Source organism: Corvus cornix, chromosome 5 (assembly GCF_000738735.6).
Source record: "Corvus cornix cornix isolate S_Up_H32 chromosome 5, ASM73873v5, whole genome shotgun sequence".
Classification (NCBI taxonomy): Eukaryota; Metazoa; Chordata; class Aves; order Passeriformes; family Corvidae; genus Corvus; species Corvus cornix.
The window spans coordinates 15,371,610-15,390,736 of record NC_046335.1 but is presented as its reverse complement, the minus strand read 5'-3'; the positions used below and the strand labels follow the sequence as shown (position 1 = coordinate 15,390,736).

At 40.8% G+C, this 19,127-nt stretch overlaps 1 protein-coding gene across 3 annotated transcripts in view; it reads right to left on the bottom strand.

Moving 5' to 3' along the window:
• The window catches only part of BTBD7 (BTB domain containing 7), a 56,293-nt gene that overhangs the window by 5,845 nt on the left and 31,321 nt on the right, over nt 1-19,127 (bottom strand). For 2 of the 3 annotated variants that reach the window (XM_039552719.1, XM_010394407.4), the window contains exons 4-11: nt 12,073-12,281; nt 10,632-10,707; nt 8,220-8,380; nt 7,758-7,901; nt 7,414-7,527; nt 5,713-5,902; nt 2,134-2,312; nt 1,074-1,502 (exon numbers count right to left, since the gene is read on the bottom strand). In XM_039552719.1, the coding sequence (XP_039408653.1) occupies nt 1,074-1,502; nt 2,134-2,312; nt 5,713-5,902; nt 7,414-7,527; nt 7,758-7,901; nt 8,220-8,380; nt 10,632-10,707; nt 12,073-12,281 (1,502 nt within the window). The remainder of the gene's footprint in view (nt 1-1,073; nt 1,503-2,133; nt 2,313-5,712; nt 5,903-7,413; nt 7,528-7,757; nt 7,902-8,219; nt 8,381-10,631; nt 10,708-12,072; nt 12,282-19,127) is intronic. The other variant, XM_039552720.1, reaches the window with a different exon arrangement.

Here is a 19,127-nt window from a genome sequence, read left to right as displayed (position 1 = left end):
TACGTATTTCATATTTTACTCTAAAACAGAAAAAGAAGTGCAATATATTTAAGACAGTTGCTAATGGGAAGAAAATAAAATCCATTTTTCCAATCAGAACTCGATGCTCAAATCTGCATCTAATGTGCCACAACTATGCACTGACAGTTTTTTCACTGCAGAAATAAATTACCCAATTCTTCATTTTGCACTTCCTGTACTTCACAAAGCTATGTCTTTACTGAGTATCTTATATTTCATTGTTTTTATTGCATCATATTGTAGTTCAGCAACTATAATGACTACTTTTAAATGCTGTAACAAACCCCTTTGTATCAGCAATTACCAATTTCTGCTTGCCAATTCCTTTTCAAGTATGTCTCAGCTGTAAAGCTTTCACACTCTTCACATGCGTATAAAGGCAACCTGTTTACTTCAGACTACTTACCTGTGAAGAGCCAAAATATCCCCACTACTTCTACCTGTGAATTACAGTGTGCAGTCCACTACTGAAGTTGGCTTATGCTTTGTTTTAGTGTAGAGCAAACTACATTTGCCACACAAGGGGTGGCTGATGTCACTTGGTCAGTTCAGCCTGGAGGAGACTGAGGGGAGACCTCACTGCAGTCTACAACTTCCTCTTGAGAGGAAGAGGAGGGGCAGGCACTGATCTCTGTGGTGACACTGACAGGATTGAGGGAACAGCCTCAAGTTGTGTCAGGGGAGGTTTAGGTTGGATATGAGAAAAAGGTTCTTCACCCAGAGGGTGGTTGGGCACTGGAACAGACCCTGTGGGTCCCTTCCAACTGAGGATATTCTGTGCTTCTATGATTTCAGAAGATTCCTGAGCTTGCCATTTGCCCCTCCAACAATGCTCCTGCCCCTGGAACATTCATTCTCCCAGGGATTAGGGCATGTCTTTGGGATAGAGAATACTGACAGACAGTTCAGTAGAAAAACCTTCTCCTAACTGATAAAGATGCTCTTTTCATACAAACCCAAGTTACTTCATCATAACAATTCTCCCCAGCTCCTTCGATGAGGTACTTTGAGTGGCCAGAAATAGGCAGAAGAGGAGGAATCCCAATACTTACTACTTGTTTCTCCGCTGCCATCACTGCCGCTGCCGCCGCCACCGTTTGCCGCCCCAGGGCCGCAGTGTTGGTGCAGTCGGGAGGCGCTGCCTTCACGCCAGGCAGGTACACAGGCGGTGCAGCCTTGGGGGCTGTCCGCGAGTGGAACAGCGAGTGGTTACAGGGGTAAGAAAAGGAACGGGAAGGATGTTGACTTGGCACCCTTTGTTTCCAGCCCACTTTGAACTGGTTATGAATAGGAGTTGCTGGTGGGTGGTATGGAGGTGGAGGAGGGGGCAGTGGTGGATGGAAGGCCACGAAAGAGTCCAGTTCTGTAAACATGGTTTCTGCAGTGGGAGTGCTGTTGACGCGACATCGTCCAGACTGTCTCACTGTCAGCAGTGGGCTTTCATCCCCAAAGCGCTCATCAGGAAAGAATTTGTGAGGATTCTGCAAAGGTAAAAAACCCAGCATGTAAAAAGACAAAGCAGGAAGCCATCTAGAAAATCTCCCGAACTAACACTCTCAGAAACATGCCAGTACTGTAACTGCCTGGTTGTGGTATCTACGAGCCCGCCAACACTCAAGGTGACTGCAGCAACCATGCAAAATAGATTGGGTTTTTTTTTTAATACGAAGCATCAGATTCACTGTAAGCTGACCAACAAATGCATTTGCTTTAGCGCCAGTGTATAAACAGAAGAGGTATTTTCAGTTTCCCAGTTCTGACATGTACTGTGCAGACCTACAGTATTAGTTAGCACTTTTTCTCTTCTCTAAGAATAAATAATAACCTAGGCTTCAAGTTATGGTTCTACTGCTCTCATCAACTCTCTCTTTAGCAGTTCTATTTTGTCCCCAAAATCTGTGTCAATAAGAGCCTCCTGAATGGCAATGACTCTTTAGAAAACTATTTATACATGGCACTTACAGGTTTATAAAATCACACACATCAAATGCAACTGGCATTTGCACCTGGACAGTCTCACAGGCATTTCAAAGCACTTGTGCACCTGCATGCATACTATTGCAGAGCACACAATCAAGTCCCTTCATGGTCTTGCACAGCCATTCTTCATACCTGCAGGAGCTCAGCAGCAGCATCAGAAAGCCCAAATTCCCGCAGCACGCGGATCTGGATCTCGTAGCTGACAGTGGCGCCTTCCCCACAGTTCAGGGCGTAGGCTCTCTGCACCTGCTCGGTGTGGCGCAGCTCCTGCAGCCGCTTGATCATCTCTTTCACAACCAGGAGACTGGGAACTGGAGGGATAACAGAATGGGGTAGGGATAAGAGAGACTCCTTCTTCTCAACTGTGAGACAGTAAGTTTGATTGCAACGGTTAGATTTACTCTGAAGGAAAAAAAATCTAACATCAGGCTGCCTTGCCTTTTTTTTCTTTAAGAAGCATGCTGCCAAGAACTGTTCAACTTACACATGTTCCACGGAGCATCATTAAGCCACATGGGATAACACACACCATATGAATGATAAAAACATACACCACTTCTCCAGCTTCTGCTAGAATGAGCCACAAATAGAGCCTTCTCTGTAAACCCCTTATGATGCAGGAATTCCATGATTTGAGGTGGGGGCAGGATATCTTAAATAACAACTGAATGTTCCCTCATGAATTGTACAGGCCAAGAATTCATTGATTTTTTTGGCATACACTTCATACTTCTAACGCAGCTCAATAATCACAAGACCATAACACCAGTATGTAACTAGAGAAAGAGCATTTTACAAAAGTTACACAAACTGTAAGCCAACAAAAACCTGTTAAAATTATGTTGTTTTATGCAGTCATATTGAAATAATGTTTTAAAAACCATTCCAAAAGAAAGTAATATATAATTTTGGGTATTTATCCTGTTGCAAAACTTTCTCATGCCACTTCTTACTGCTGTTTGATGATGAATGATATTTCTCTGGGGTGTTTCTGTCCTGAGGAAAATGTGCATATAATAGAGAAGATAAATCCAGATCTCTGAGTGTGTAAGTCCTGGTGTCTGATCCTTCACCAGCTTTACAAGTGTTATGTATTACCATGACCAGATGTCCGTATTGAAAGCTCACAAAAATTAAACAGATCAGACGGCAAGAACAGTGCGAAAAGACATTTGCATTACAGAGAAGCAGAAAACCCAACACCACACAACTACAACTGGTCCCAATTTCACAAAGTTTACATTGGTACATGAAGGAGAAGTATATGTAGTGCAAAATATTCCCCCCCTCAATGGAGTTCCTGTACTGGGAGGGGCGGGAAGGAACCCATTCTAACCAGTCTTCAAGGCTTGTAAATAAGTCTTCCATGCTACCCTCCACTTAAATTCTTCTGAAAAATCCTGGTTTAGCAGCCAGATGTTTAGCTATAGCCAGTATTTTGCTAATACTTAAAGAAAAGGATTTAAGAGAAGTCTGAAGCAGTTCTCCAAACTAGTAGTCATAAAAATGACATAAGGTTTTCATTAAAAAGTGCTGTCTTCTCAAACCCTGGTTTGTTTCTGGTTTGGTTGTTTTTTGGGGTTTTTTTTACTATTATTCATGTGAAACACACGCAAGAAAGATTATGTATATAAAAAAATACAATTCTCTCAGTTGCAAGATTTCTAATTCAAACTGAAACTGGAACATACATAAGGAAACCCAACCACTTGCAGAACCTGGCCTCAAATTAGAACAGGCTTCAGCTGAACTCATTTTACAATAGCGCTGCAGAAAGAGCACTATAACATGCTGCCAGCAGGTTTGTGCAAATCCAGTCCTCAGGCAGTGGGTCCAGGGAGAAGCCAGGGACAGATGGAGAACAGCCGAGCTGTGAAGCACCCCCTGTTCTGAGCCCAAGAGCCATGGAGGCGATGCTGCCCAGCTCTCCCCCTATACCCCCTGTGCTCCATCTATGCTCCAGGATGGATTTCTGTACAAGTTAGAGTTTGGGACAGGCTTTAATCTCCTCAAATTAACTGGGCCCCATCTGCTCATTCTAGCAAAAAGGCATTGGCAAAACAATCAATTCTTTTGCTTAATTACAGGACTAAGCAAGGCAGACAGTTGCCAGGACACAATTCCTGTCCTCCAACTACTGGCCAGGCTCAGAGTCGTATCTATGCTCAAATCAAAGGGCTGGCAATAATTCCTACCTATTAAATTGTACAGAACAAAGCTGCAGGGGAGTTTCAGATTGGTCAAGATGTCTCATGCTTGCCAACAGTGCCAGTATTTTTTAAGAACATGAGAACTTTTGCAAAACAGTAAAGACCTCTGAGAACCTGCTGCCATTCTCAACTTCTTTGGAAATTAAGATTGAGCAAAGTGTTATCAAAGTCCTATCTTATATTAAATAGTTTATATTCAATTAATGGTAAGTATATTTATGCTTTTCTGGGGAGGGAAGTCTAAGTACTATAATGCACTGTTGAGATGCCACAGTTTTGTTGAAAGCTCCAAATTTCTAAAGAAGCAATTGGTATTTTTATCAAATTTTTCAAACAGTAAGTTTTCAAAAGCTCCTTCTAGGCTTTACCAAGTGTCTTCCCAGACCACAAGAAGCAAACAGATCAAAACCATTCTACAAATTTTCCTAGAAATCTTATAGCTAAACAGTGTTTCAAATCTTCCTAACACTACAAATTAAATTCTCTTGCAGCAATTTCACTCCATTTCTTTTGTCCTGGCTCTACCATCTATAAGAATAGTTTATATCTACTTCCTTTCAACATAGTTGACTGAAGAGAGACATAATTGATACACAAAGAGCTTATAAAATGGGGAATGTCATAGGCACAGCGTTTTCCACTTCCTTCACTGAATTAAAATTTAATCTTTTAATATAATATAATATAATTATATTATAATTTAGCTATCTAATCCTGTCCTCCAAAACATCCACTAACCCTTCCAACTTGTCATCAGTTTCAAGTTTTGCCAGTGCATTCTCTGTGCACACCAAGTATTAACAGGACAGCGGAAAGGCGAGAAGTGCTAGATGCTTTAGGAACCCCACTAGATACATTCCCCTAGTCTGACACCAGAAGATCATATGCATAAATGACAAAATATATTTAGTATGTACTTTTCTGGCTTGCCTATGGGGAATGTCACACCAATCATCCTGAAGTCAAGAGAGGCCATATTTACTTGAGCCTATAAAAACGTACTCTGACACACTCTTCCACAAGGAATCAAGTTAGTTTGACTTCAAAGCTAAAGTGGATTTGGTAAATTGAAGTAAATGTTTTTTGAGTGCCTACTTCCAGTACTTTCCTGGCAAACTGAGTTCAACTGATTTCCTTACAAGTTATGTTCTCTGGCTTTTGATTTTTAAAAGAAATTTTCCAGACCCACAGATCTTATCTATATTGGACAACTGGTTGTATAAAACTGAGAACTCGGTAGAAAATTCTGAGAATAGAGAGCCAGGCTCCAGCAAGTGTTCTACCGTGTTTAACCAGTCCAAGGGTTTTGTTTTCTAACTTGTTACTCTGCCATCCAAAACCAGTTAATGTCTTTAGGATAGACCAAAGCAAAAGGACTATTCCTGGTGCAGAACTAGTCTCTGAGGAAACAAAGTTCAATAACTGACACTCACTCCCCCCAGGCCCAAGCCCCCAAGCACTCCCAGGAGATCACTTGGCACGGGAAGCGATCAGAGCTCACCTGGGATCTCGTTGGCTATAACTGAGGGAGGACTGGTCTGGTTAGTGCTGACTTGCTGGTGGGTGATCACATGGCAGCACTGCGGCACCGCGTTGTTCACCATGTACAGCGTGTCAGGCACGTTGGACATTCGCACCATCCGCAAGCGAACGAGGTCGGTTTGCTCCACCATCATCTCGTCCAGCACAGACTGCAACGACAGCCGCCAGAGCCTCGTGAAGGCACCGCACACACCCCGCTGCCACTGCTGCGAGCACAGCCCCAGCGACACAAGGCCAGCCACGTCTACACCACAGTCACTTTGTCAGGCCACAAACAATATCTGGCTTTTCATCAGCATTTTCTATTCCATTTTCCAGTCATGATCATAGTTGAGTTTCAGAGCTAAGAGTAGGCAGGAGAATAGTTTGGGAAGGATGCTTTGTTTATTTTAACCTGTCAGATTAGAACTGACCTTCTCGAGGGCAGACACCCTGGACTTACACAATTACTGCCTATGAGTCTCAACTTTCTGTGCCGTTGAGTAGAAGGCACTAGCCTGAAAATGAAACATCATTCCCTTAGACATCTTAAAGAATAAAAAAGGATTTATGCCTATCCTTTAAAGATTCTTACTTAAAGTTAAATGAATTTATTTCAAAAAATGGGAGACTACTAGGGGAGTAAAAAAAAAAGATCAAAAAACACTCATTCACAATTTTTTCCTTTTACAATAATTAAACTACTACTAATAAATTAAACAGGAGGAGTAAAGTTACCAGAGACTATGTATGAGAGTCCTCCCTCTAAGGTTAAAAAGCCAATAATGCTTTAAAAAATATTGACAGCATAATATGACACCAATACTAACAAGCAGGAATCCTGACACGGGTATGGGAGGTGTTAGAATGCACTTTTTACTTTGGGTAACTACTAAAGCATTCCCATGGCATATACCTGAAAACTAAGAGTCACAGCTTTTATCACATTTTTGTTAGTTTTAGCAATCCAAGATACAAAGAGAACATTTTAACCAGCTAGTGTTCCTTTGCTGTTTTAGTGCCACTTGTTGCTCTCTAACTGCTGTGCCCAAAATGCAAAGTAGTTTTATTTCTTCTCCTCCCTCACAGAGGACATTAACAACAACTCATACCCTTAGAAAACATTTTCTCTCTTAGGCACAGGGCCAAAGCTCCAAATTCACCAGAGCAGAGGTCAGAGTCTGTAGGTGATGCGGATGTGCACAGCTTCACCTAACCCTCTTGTTCTGCTGTCACCTGCACTGCTGGGACTCTCAAGCCCACAAGTCAGAGCACCCTGAAGTGGTGGCATTAGTCAGTGACACAAAAGGCTCCCATTCTGCCAAACAGAACGCGGCACGTTCCTGCCCCACGCAGCACCATCTCCACCCTGACACCAAACTCACCACCAGAGATGCTACAAGATCTTCACCTTGACAGTGCTCATGCAAGAAATTAAATAGGGAAGCAACTGCCTGAGAGGGAAACAAAGGACTTCATTCAAATCAGACACAGGATATTCATCCCATTTTGTGGAGGATCACGAGATTTTTGGGTATGTTCTGATTCAAACAAGAAGATGAAATATCAGTCCTGTGCCGAATAGCAGTTCCCCACCCAGCTCTGGTGGGAGCTGGGGAGCCTGAAAGAGCTGGCACCAAGGTTGCTGACTAGCTGCAGACTGGGACTCTCAGGCTCTCACCTTGCCATCCGCCTGCCAGGAGGGCTGCCGAGGAGCTGGGCCGGCAAACTGGCTGGAAACCAGGGAGGTTTCCCTCAGAACGCTGCTTTGTTTCCGGTGGAATTTCATCAAGATCTGTCTCGCAAACATTTCAATTTCGACAAAAAAAAATTTTGTTGAAATTTTTCTGACCAGTTCTAGAGACTTGAGCCTGATGATCAATCTTGTAAGTCTTGTTAAATTGAAAATGTTAGTATTTTAGGCCAGTACATGTAAAGAGACACAAAACACACCAAAATCTTTCCCTGTTTACAGAACCCCCTGATGACTCCAATCTGAGAACAGTCACGTGTTGCTGATATTACCTTAGCCTCCTCCACATACGGTGAGAACAGTCTTGGCCGCACATATATTCCAGCATTTTTTTGCCGCAGCCAGGCATTTGACTTTCCACCTTCTGATGTTGGTAGCATGTCTGAAGGAGGAGTACTAATCAGGCCTCTCTTCATCTTTAAGAATCAAGAAAGAGTTTCATGTTTCTTAAAATATTAATATGGTAAAAACTTGCAATAAATGCATTTTTTACACTGAATCCTTACACCACTGATTTTTCTTTAGCCTTCTGATAGATTTAAAGGACACAAAATCTAACCAGAAAAAGTTCTATACATCTATTACTCTCAATGATAACATTTTAGAAGTTAATCTTTAAAATAAATAAACAAAACCAACACCCACCAAAGCAAAAAAACCCTCACACCTGAACACTGTAACATGTGAAGTACAAAGAACCCAGAGATGGTATTTGTATGAGACTACTGACTTACTGCATCACTCAGTACTTCACTGTTCATGGGTAAGATGTGCTCAATGCGGACAAAAGGTAGAAGTGGAGACAGGATCTCCCTCAGCTCTTCAATGTCAAGATCTCTCCTCTTCACACCTCTTTTATTCACACTGTGAGCTGTACCACTGAGTAAATTAGGCTCTGTGGGAAGGAGACATGTTAAGTTTACATGAGAAAGTTTAAAGAGGATAGCGAGAGGTACAGGGCGTACAGGAAGTGATAGAAAAGGAAAAAAACCTCTCATTTTATATCAATAGTGCTCATCAGCACTGTTCCACAAAACTAACAACTGAACATGGCACTTAGTGCTATGGTCTAGTTGACAGGGTGGTGATTGGTCAAAGGTTGCACTCCATGATCCTGGAGGTCTTTTCCAATCTAAATGATTCCATGATTCTACTTCATGCCTTGAAATCTTATATGAAGCATCCACAGAGACAAGTTCATTTCATACAAGCACAGGTCATTTGCACAGCTGCCAGTTTCAAAGTGTAAGCCAGGCAGAAAATACAAAGATAACACTTGGGATAAACACTTGGAAAGCTCTATTAAGAGCTATGCTATGAAAACATTTGTACCTCCCTGCTAGCAGTTCCCACAAGGTCTCTCTCCTGTAGCTCCTTTCCCTTTCCCCAGCAGTTTTCAAAGACACTTTCTACAAATCAAGGTCTGAAGAGTCCTCAGGGATACATTATTCTAGCTTCCTTGTGTAACCCACCTCAGTAACATGTCAAACCCACTCCAATTGCTCTTAGGATCACAGGACACCTATTTGTGCCAGGAGTGGGTATCTTCCTTGAGACAGCAAGATGACCATGTACCCACATGTGTATTTTAGGTACTGTGACCAACCTGAATTTGACTGGCTTCCCTCTCTGAGGGAACCTGTCAAACATACCCACCCTCCCTTGGTACATGCAGCTCAACTTTTGTTCACAGCTCATTACATTCTCTAATGCATTGTGGCATTTTAGTGACACCATCACACATTCAGAGCTGCAATATAAGGAGTGCCACTGAGGAATTTAGATGAAATGACTAGACTAAATCTGCCCCTAATCTGACAGAATGTGGCATCGCTGTTATTTCTGCTTTTGCTTATTGTGTTATCTGATGATCCCAGATAAGAGAAGTGAGCTGTTTACTTAATGAATGCCAGAGAAAGAAGCTGTGCAGTGTTCCCAAAGGAGCAGCTTCTGCCCCAGTCCAGGTCTGTTACTGTTTAACTGGCTCCATTATGTTCCAATGTGCCCTAGGACAAACACTTGGAAAATCTTGTTTTGGAAATAGGTTAATACTTACTCAGGTCACTAGAAGCACATCCTTTAACTCACTTTTTGTTGCATTTCGTAAAACATGTCCATGACAAAGCAGTTGTATTGCAAGCAGTAACAGTGGATTTCAAAAGCATGGCCAGCCCTCCCAAGACAGTAGTCACACCAGTAGTGCTCTGTTTTCACTCTGGCAGGTTCTTCCCTTTCTGTTCCTCTTGCGGCACTATGTGACTGACATTTGCAGTGCAGATGAACTACAAGATCCTTACATTTGTTATTTGGGAAATATATGTTTAACCTACTTTCCATATCCAACACGTGTGAGATTGCCCTTGAAGTTACCACTTCAGGCTCATAAAAATATATTTACATCTACTTTAGGGAAAACACTGGTGCCACTTGTTGGCTTATTTCTCTCTACCAGATTCCTGTGAGAGAGACACACAAACTGAAGTGAAAGGCTGACATATTAAACTAAGACTGCTGTGAGAAGCCTGCATAAGAAGATACTGCAGGGTTTTTTTATGTGATGAATTAGTTACAAGAAAAATAATTCTGAGCCAACAGGAAACCAACCAGACTTCAAATCAGACAATCATAGAGACTGAAAGGACCTCTAGAAGTTCAGTCACAACCAAGACCATCTTCCCACACCTCCCCAGCTAAGGCACAGAACACTGCCCTTCACTGCATCCAGTTGGGATGTGAATACCTCCAAGGATGGAGATCCCACAACTAATGTGGGCAACCTGTGCCAGTGTCTGACCATCTTCACAGTTTGTTGTATTTCAGTTAATGCCTCATCTTGTCCTGGGTGCCTAGAGAAGAGTGCTGCTCTATTTTCCTTGCTTCCTGCCATTAGATATTTATAGACTTTGCTAAGATCCCCTCTAAGCCTTTTCTTCTTCAGGCTAAACAATCCCATCTCCCTCAGAATGCTGTGTTCTCATTTTTTAGATAACAAAACCTTTAAAGAAAGGAAGAGCATTTGCTTTGTTTTGACTGTACTATGGACAAAGTAGACTGAATTTCCCTATGTTACAGACGATTCACAAAATAGAACTGCCATAAATTTTGGTTTATTTGGTTTAGTACTGCACGGTTCAAAGGATCCTCACCTCGATCTGCTATCCTCTTCATCAATTGGTGTTCTCCCCATTTAATCAGATATTTAAGAATATCTTGTTCACTTGCCTGTAGAAACAGAAAGTCAGTAATCTGTATATGCTTAATTTAATGTCACATACACACACACAAAAGAAAAAAAAAATCACAGGTCTTTTACAGCTCTAAAGAAACACAGCTGTACCAAAGCATGAAGTATTTGCACTTTATGATCTGCTTACCACCTTCTCCTAATATTTTAAGCTGTACTACTGGTATATCAGCACCATAATTTCTAGATTCATACTATTTACTGAATCCCTAGGAAGAGGAAGAAGTTTTCCACAGAAGGAAGAATTTTATTTAGTATGGAAACTTATAGGTATAAAGTTTGAATTACTAAATTTAATTAAAAGGGGCAGTTCTACCTCTGGGTGTTTCGAACTTTTGTTTAACATTACAAATTCAGCATCTGCCAGCCTGAAAAATGATGAAAATAATCAACCCTATTAAATTATAATCTATGTGAAAATTTTTCAGTAATACTATAATTAAAACAACTTTGCTTTGTTCATACCTATACACGTGCTGACCACTCAACATTCTTACAGAAAAAAAATCATGTACTAAAAAATTTATCTATGTAATTTCTTAACGAGTAGGGTAGGAAATTTAGTCATAATATAACCTCTTATGGAAGATCAACACTACTGTTAACTGTAATGTCTGAAATGTTTCGAGTAAACAAATCTTTAAAAGAACCACTTAAAATAATCTCTAGCACTTACTTTTTTATAAGGATTAAGATTGAAATGAATGCAGTTAAAAAAAAAATCTAGTAATCTTTAAGCTATAAAAAATTATTAAAATCATTATAAAGCTATCTCCTCTGAAGAGAAACAGCAGCAAAAACCCAGAATCTTTTTATTGGCCAGTACCGTTTTCTCTCCCTAAAACCACACAATCACTGAAGGCAAGTCACAAAAAACCGCCTAAATTCTGCAATACTTGTCAGAGAAGGTATTTTTCTCTCTCCACAAAAATAAATCGAGTTTTCTGATTTCTAGTTTATTAGCTCCCACTGCCCTAAATTAGTATGTGTGTTGTTACAGCAAAACTACTCCCACCACGTAATTTTATAAATCTCTTGAACAGGCAAGGCAAATGTTAGGTTCAGAAATGTGTTGTTTAAAATAATTTGCATCCATTTATAAACCATTATTAGACTTCTAAGCAATAGCATATACCACATTTGGGTTGTGTTACAAGCCAAGAACAAAACAATCTCCTTAATCACTACTTCCATTTCATTTTTTTACATATTACAGAAGGAGTGCTTAGTGTGTACAAGCCTGCTTCAGCCTACAATTTAAAATTAACTATTCCCAAGCACTTCTAGCAATGGTATAATACATCCTTCTAGCAGGACCAGGTGTACTCTGCAATCCAGGTTACCTGTAAATAGTCAGACTGAATAGCTGTGAGCAGGTGGTCCTTGCTGAGTTCATAGAAGACCTCTGAAGTCATGACCTGGGTAAACTCCTCACAGAGGAAATGTAGTGCTTGGCGATGTACCCACTTGGAACCGTACGGCTGAGAGCTCCACTTCAGAATGGCAATTAAGGTGTCCAGTGAGATGCTCTCAGCAATAATATCTTCACAGCCTACAAAACAAGGGCAACAATCAGTGACGTTGTTACAGAGGCACTTTGATCCTGAAGGAATAATACACGTGGCTAAATCTGTAATATAAAGGGTCACATGACTCCCAGTGAGACTAAATACAGAAGTGCCCTACAGATCAAGGTTGAAAACAAGGTCATATTTTGACTAAAAGTACAACAATTTTAACAGCGGTTTAGGATTCCAACTACAGTGTTATTTACCTTTTAAAGGCACATGAAACATCATGGCTGCTAGCATGCCTGGATGAAAACTGGAAAGCTAGTTCAACCCAGCCAGAATCCCCCTTTGGTTATCTGAGTGTTTAACATATTTTAACATTGCACATTTGAGTCTGAGTCACTATTGTTTGCAGCAGATTCACAGAAACCTATGAACTGTAACAAAGGTGGGATTTCTGTCAGTATCACTTTGCTCATGGACCCTCCTGAGACAGACCATGCAGAGGAGCAGAAACATAAGCTGTGACACTGTGTTGGTACTCAGCTACTCGGTACAGGATGAGGGCAGCAAAGCATCATTTTCTGACTCACAGAGAGGGCAGGAAGCAGTGGATAGCTACTCCAGGCCACCACAATGGCCTCAGTATCCAGCAAGGCACAGAGGGCGCCAGGACAGGGAGCACCTTCTCTGACAGGGAAGCAGAAGGGAGGCAGACTTAGGGGAGTCTGCTACAGTTTCTTCCTACTCACTGCTTTATTAAGATCTACTCTTTCACAGGGTACACATCTTCTGAAGGAGAGAGAGTACAGTTAAAACTCCTGAAGGGAAATGGAGCAGATTTGGAAGAAATGAGGGAAGACATACTGTAGGAGGGCTGAAAACATGGGTACCTGGGGCTATGGAATTAAGACAGATGGCACCACAACACTGATAACTTGAAGTCTCCAACAGCACTCTGTTGATTTCACGTGTACATCTAGTTTAGCACAAAGATAGCAATTTAAAGAAAAAAATCCTCAGAATTATACATTCCAGTCTCAACCCAGTACAGCCACAAAATTACAGCTGTGCTTATGCCCATAAGAGGTCCCCAGACAGTTCAGAACTACATGTCTACACTGCAATTTTACTTGTTATACATCATCATTTTTCTCTCAAAGATATCTAAAAACTAAACTTTGTTTAGGGATGTGTATCACATTACTGAGCTCTTGCACTAAGCTGAGTAAAGAAGCGTTTAGCACAGCAATCTCAACCCTAGCCAAGACAAAGACGGGTCTCCTGATGCTACATATTTTTGCACTGGCTGCATACAGGTAAAACACACTAGCAACAATTAACAGAAATAAAAGAAAAACCTTACTTTTCTACATAGGACAGCATACAGAATATATAGTATTCATTCCATTTCCATTGTAACTAATAATGTGAAAGATATGTTTCTAAGGAGTAGGTAGTAACAGGTGAACACATTTCTTCAAGTAGGAGGGAATTTGTCAAAGGAGCTATTACTTAGAATTAAAATCACTAAAAGGGAAATTTAAACAGGAGGGTTAAGAAGGTAGTAGAACATGATACTGCTTATGAATTTACCTGTCCTATTAGACACACGTATTTGTACCTAATAGTATAACAACCCTGGTGTGGTAATTTTAAGAACAATATTCTACCAAGAAAATTTTCTAAGCTTTTCAGGAATATGTCTGAATGTATACATAGTTTTGGAAACAATCTTTATTTAATTTCTAAAGCAATTTATGAGAGTAATGTCTGTCCCCCAACAGTAATGCATTTTACACCAGTTCATATTTAAACCTAACTTCCCTCAACAAGCAGATGGATGATTTTTTTTTCACATGCCCGATTCACCTGAGAAAAGGAAGACTGAATGCAGCCATTGACAGAAGGGCTACCCAAAGCACACACATTTCTGGACAATGCAGCACATGCAACATCACACTGTGCATCCCCAGACAGACTGTACATTTGCTTCTTTCAAAGAGGTGAGTGTTGAATCATGTTTCAACACAACTGCTTTGTCCTTCACCGTTACTGAAATAGTATGGCACTTCTCAGACCTACCTGTTTCCATGAGGTTACATATTATCATTACTACGACTAGTAAGAACAGATGCCTCATTATAGATACTGACCTCTAACCTGCACGGCAAGCACTGGCCCCAAGTGAGCAGTGCACAGGCAGCAAAGATGGGTTGGAGGCACTTGGAACATCACTACAGTCATCACCAGTACCGGTTAGAGCACAGGATGAGAATGTTCTGAAATGCACTCCATGGGTTGAGGTACAGGTTACTGAAACTGCCCCCTCTAGACGGGGGAATTCCCCAGATTCCTAAAGTCTTAAGTCTTAGAAAGTTCTGGTCAAGAATCTGAGAAAGAGCCTTAAACAAACAAACAAGAAACAACTAAAGCATCAAAAACACAACCTACCATACAAAAAGCTCAAAATACTTCAGCATACGTAACAAACACGAGTAAATGAAGTCTGAAGCTTTCCACTTCAGGATCCATTTTTACTCCAACAGCAGAGGGCTGACATTGCATTTAATGTCCCGCGAGTCCCTCTCACCTTTCCTTTTGGGGCTCAAGAAAGGAAAACGTTAAGTTAGCAGCAAACCTGGCACGTGAATGAAAGTTAAAGGTGACTAGTTGCAATTTGCTTAAAAGAGGAGTGTGACTCCCATGAATAAGAAACACAATTGTTTGAAACAATTCTTTTAGGGTCATCTGCACTCAGCCTTCCCCTGCTGAATCCTAACACAACTTTTTGCATGTAATTGCTCTGCTTGCATGCAAACTGACTTCAGCAGACACTGCATCCCCCTGAACTCTAAACATCACATGTAAGGACTGCTCCATTTCAAAGGCAGTAAACTCACATACTGAAATCAGTCACCAGGATACTCAAACTGCAAGAGTAGAGACTTCTCTCAAAATTAATGCCATTCCTAGTATTTAATCTGACATTTATTTTTGAAATAAAGATGCCTGCCCCGTGAAAAGACATGAGAAATGCAGTTCCAAAGATCTGAGCAACAGCAATTTATAGAAACAGTACATCAGCTCAGTCTCAATTCTTCTGTCAAGTTCAATTATTGCACAACTAACAATAATATGACATCAGGTGAAAAGCTCATTAAGGATGACTAGCAAATGAAACAGTCTTTTTCCCAACTAATTTTAGCAGCGGGTCAGATGTGTGGGATTATTAAAAGTATTTCTTCTGAAGTAAGCATAAGGTAATAATTAAAGTGGTTTTTTAACTTCTAAATAAATTGGGGCAACCCAATTCTAGCTATGGAAGGAATCCAATTTCCTTTCTTCTTTGGCAGAAGTCTTTTCTGCTTTAACAATCAGCCACTTGGCAAAAAAAGTAGCCATCTAATAGCCACACTTTTGCTCTTCAGAGTGGAATAGAGCACTTTTTTCTTGTGAATACTATTTTTTTAATACTCAGGCAGCAACAGTCTTCCCAAGATCCATCTGCAGTGTCCCACAAGCTTCTGTGACCACTACTATCCTTCAGAGATTCAACCTGGAATTTACAAAAAGGAAAGATAATTATCACATTTTGCACAAATTATGCTATTCCATGCACTCCTTTTGCTGGATGCCAATGGACAATGCCTACAATCAAGTCCTTTCTGCTTCCACAGTTCTCTCTCAAATGCAGTTCCACAGTCCTTCCAGACAGAAATAGCTTGAGCCTACATTTAGCATTCTAGCTAGCAGCTTAGGATCAGACAGTTGACAGACCTACTGAAGACAAGTGCCTTCAACAATCAGCAAAAGTGGCATTAAGCAAAGCTACAAAACTGTTAGCTTGATTTAACTCATTGTGAGCTGAAGCCCTTCCCTCTAAACTTGTGCACATCAGTGGAGCCAAGGAAAAAAAAAGTAGTAAGAATTCATCTTAACACTGAACTGAAATCTAGAAGCTATTAAATGTTTATTAAGTTTGTCACATTAGGAGAGACCACGCTGGCAATCACAGGAACCACAGTTTTTGAATTTATTGGCAGGTAGAGAACAGTTCAGATGTACAGCCTGCAGCTAGTCTGGACTGCAACATGTTTGAAGTTCCAAACATGCCTGTCTCATCCATTCATGTGCATCCTTGCTGCTCTAACCAAGATTCTCAAAGGAAGAGAAAGAAAAAAGGAAGATATCATTTGTCCAGCTTCTTTCCCACATCTTATAGACCCAGAGCTGCAAATATACCCTGTACTTGGTAAGGATTCCTTAGAGGGTAGCCCATGCTCACAGGCTGTGGGAGCAGTCATAGAAGCTAAACTTGCACAGTGCTATTAAACTAGATTTTCTCCTTCTTACACACCACATGTCCCCTGTCTCTTCTTCATGCTGGTGCTTGGCGGCCACTCATGAGCTAGCCAACTAATTTCCATCAATCCTGCTTCCAGCAACATCAAGTTCACAATAGCCCAAACCCTACAGAGAGCACAGAGAACATAAACAAGGAGACTACTGCAGGAGGAAGGGCAGCACTACCAATCAATCAGTGTCAGATACAAGTGAGCTCATACACTTGAGAGACATGGCAATTGGAATTTATGTTCTCCATGGCAGTACAAAAACAGTACGAGCAAGTAATGAGACTTACATAGTACAAACAGGAACTACCTTTTTAACTAGTTATCACAGAAGCAGCAACTCCAACAACCTCTACCTTCCTCTAACTGTACTGTGAACAAGGATCTTGTTCAACTTCCACCTTTTGGATGCAGGCATTTTCCCAGTCTATTAACGTTTATTGCCTCCTGGCAGCACTGTACTCTCCGTCTTCATGGAATGCTACAGGTTCCTAGCTTTTCAACATTTTAGTGCTTTTCTATCTCCTCCTGAAACTATTTTTAAAAAGTATCTTTAAAAGCAGATTAAGTTAATTGATAACTGATGCCAAGGCTGGAATTTGCAGGTGCACTGTTTCCCACATCTTAGACCACTGAAGCAGACATTCTGGTTAGTGAAGGTGTAAAACTATGTGAATGTTTTGCAGAAGAGAAAACAAGACCTAAATAGCACTGCAGATAACGAAGTACTCAATGGGCCACTGCTGAAGTCTATGGCCAAATGTGTGATGTTTTTTGAGCTATTTTTAATCCCTCTGCTGATTTTTCCAAGCATAAAAATTTAAAACATGCATGTAAAGCCATCCTTGAAAGGCTGGATTCAAAGTACATCTATTATGGCATTGTTAATGTATAAAGCATTATAGTTTGCTTTATTCAAATACAAAGCTCATGACTTCATAGCAGTTCAATTAACTGTTAAAGCAAAAATAAAATATTATCTGAAGGTAAGGTCAAGGCAGCATTTTGTGCTACTCTTAACCATTCTTCTTCAGTGAAAAGTCTTGAATCATCTCAAATCCAATACAATATATTATTCAGTTATTTGAAATAATTAGAGAGCAGACAAAAACTATGCAACTTGCATTATTTAAAAATAATTTAATTAACGATACAGTTATAAAGCTGTTAAACCTTCTAAGATATTAACAGCTGGATTTTTTAAGTTGTAAGTTTAGCCAGAAAAACAAGGTAATCATTACATGTTTAAAGCAATCAATATTGGTGGAACAAGCTCTCTAATGTTTTCTCTCCCAAAGGTGAAAATGAATTTACTGTTCTGCTCCTGCCACAGGTAAAATGCATGAATTTAGGAAGCCTGAAATTTGCACCCATGTGCATCCTAATCTTTAGCTTCTTGCAGCCATTCAGTTGGTAACTGCCCTTGGTTGGCTTCAGCATTCCTTGAGCAGCACATCAGCAGCACCAGCAGACAGCAAAGCTGATCCAGCCTAAACAGAAAACCACCATGGGTCAGAAACACAACGTGCCAACTCAACCATAACAAACCAGAGGGAGAACTTCATATGGGAACAACAGAGAGCTGAGGGAGGAAGAGCTGATGTTTAGAGTGACCACCACCAACCACCACCAGTCAGCATTTAAGCCACGTACTTCCTAGAACCTGGTGGCTGAAAGAAAAACCTGAAAACAGTGACCAGCACTGTTTCTCTATAAATTATGACATTGCAAACAAATTGTATGTGCTCTGCTGCAGAACTCAGTCAAATTCTTTATCCTTGCATATAACCTTGGAATGCAACTGCTATACTGGAAGATCCTTTCCAGTCTTCATAATATAAAACCTAAGCAATAGTTTCAGGCTTGAGTGCAAGTGAATCATTACAAGGAGACAACAGGTCAGATGAGCTTCTACAGGTACACTGGTGATAAAATGAAGACTAGGGAAAATGTGAGCCCTTTTCAGAAGGGAACAGAAGACTCAGTTAACTGGAACATGGAGGAGGCTGAGGTGTTAACAACTTTTTTACCTCATCTTCACCAATAGGTGTTCCAGCCACACCACCCCAGTCACAGAAGGCAAAAGCAGGGGGAGAATGAAGAACTGCCCACTGTAGAAGAAGATCAGGTTCAAGACCATCTAAAGAACCTGAAGATGCACAGGTCCATGGGAGCTGAGGGAACTGGTGGATGAGGTGGTTAAACTACTATACATCATATCTGAGAAGTTGTAGCAGTCCAGTGAAGTTCCCACTGACTGAAAAAGGGAAACATAACCCTCATTTTTATAGAAAAAAGGAAAACTCAGGGAACTACAGGCCAGTCAGTCTCACTTCTGTGCAAGGCAAGATCATGGAGCAGATCCTTCTGGAAAAAAACACCACCAAGCTGTGTGGTGCAGTCAATATGCTGGAGGGATGGGATGCCACCCAGAAGTGCCTTGACAGGCTTGAGAAGTTGGCCTCTGTGAACCTCATGAAGTTCATCAAGGCCAAGTGCAAGGTCCTACATGTGGGCTGGGGCAATACCAAG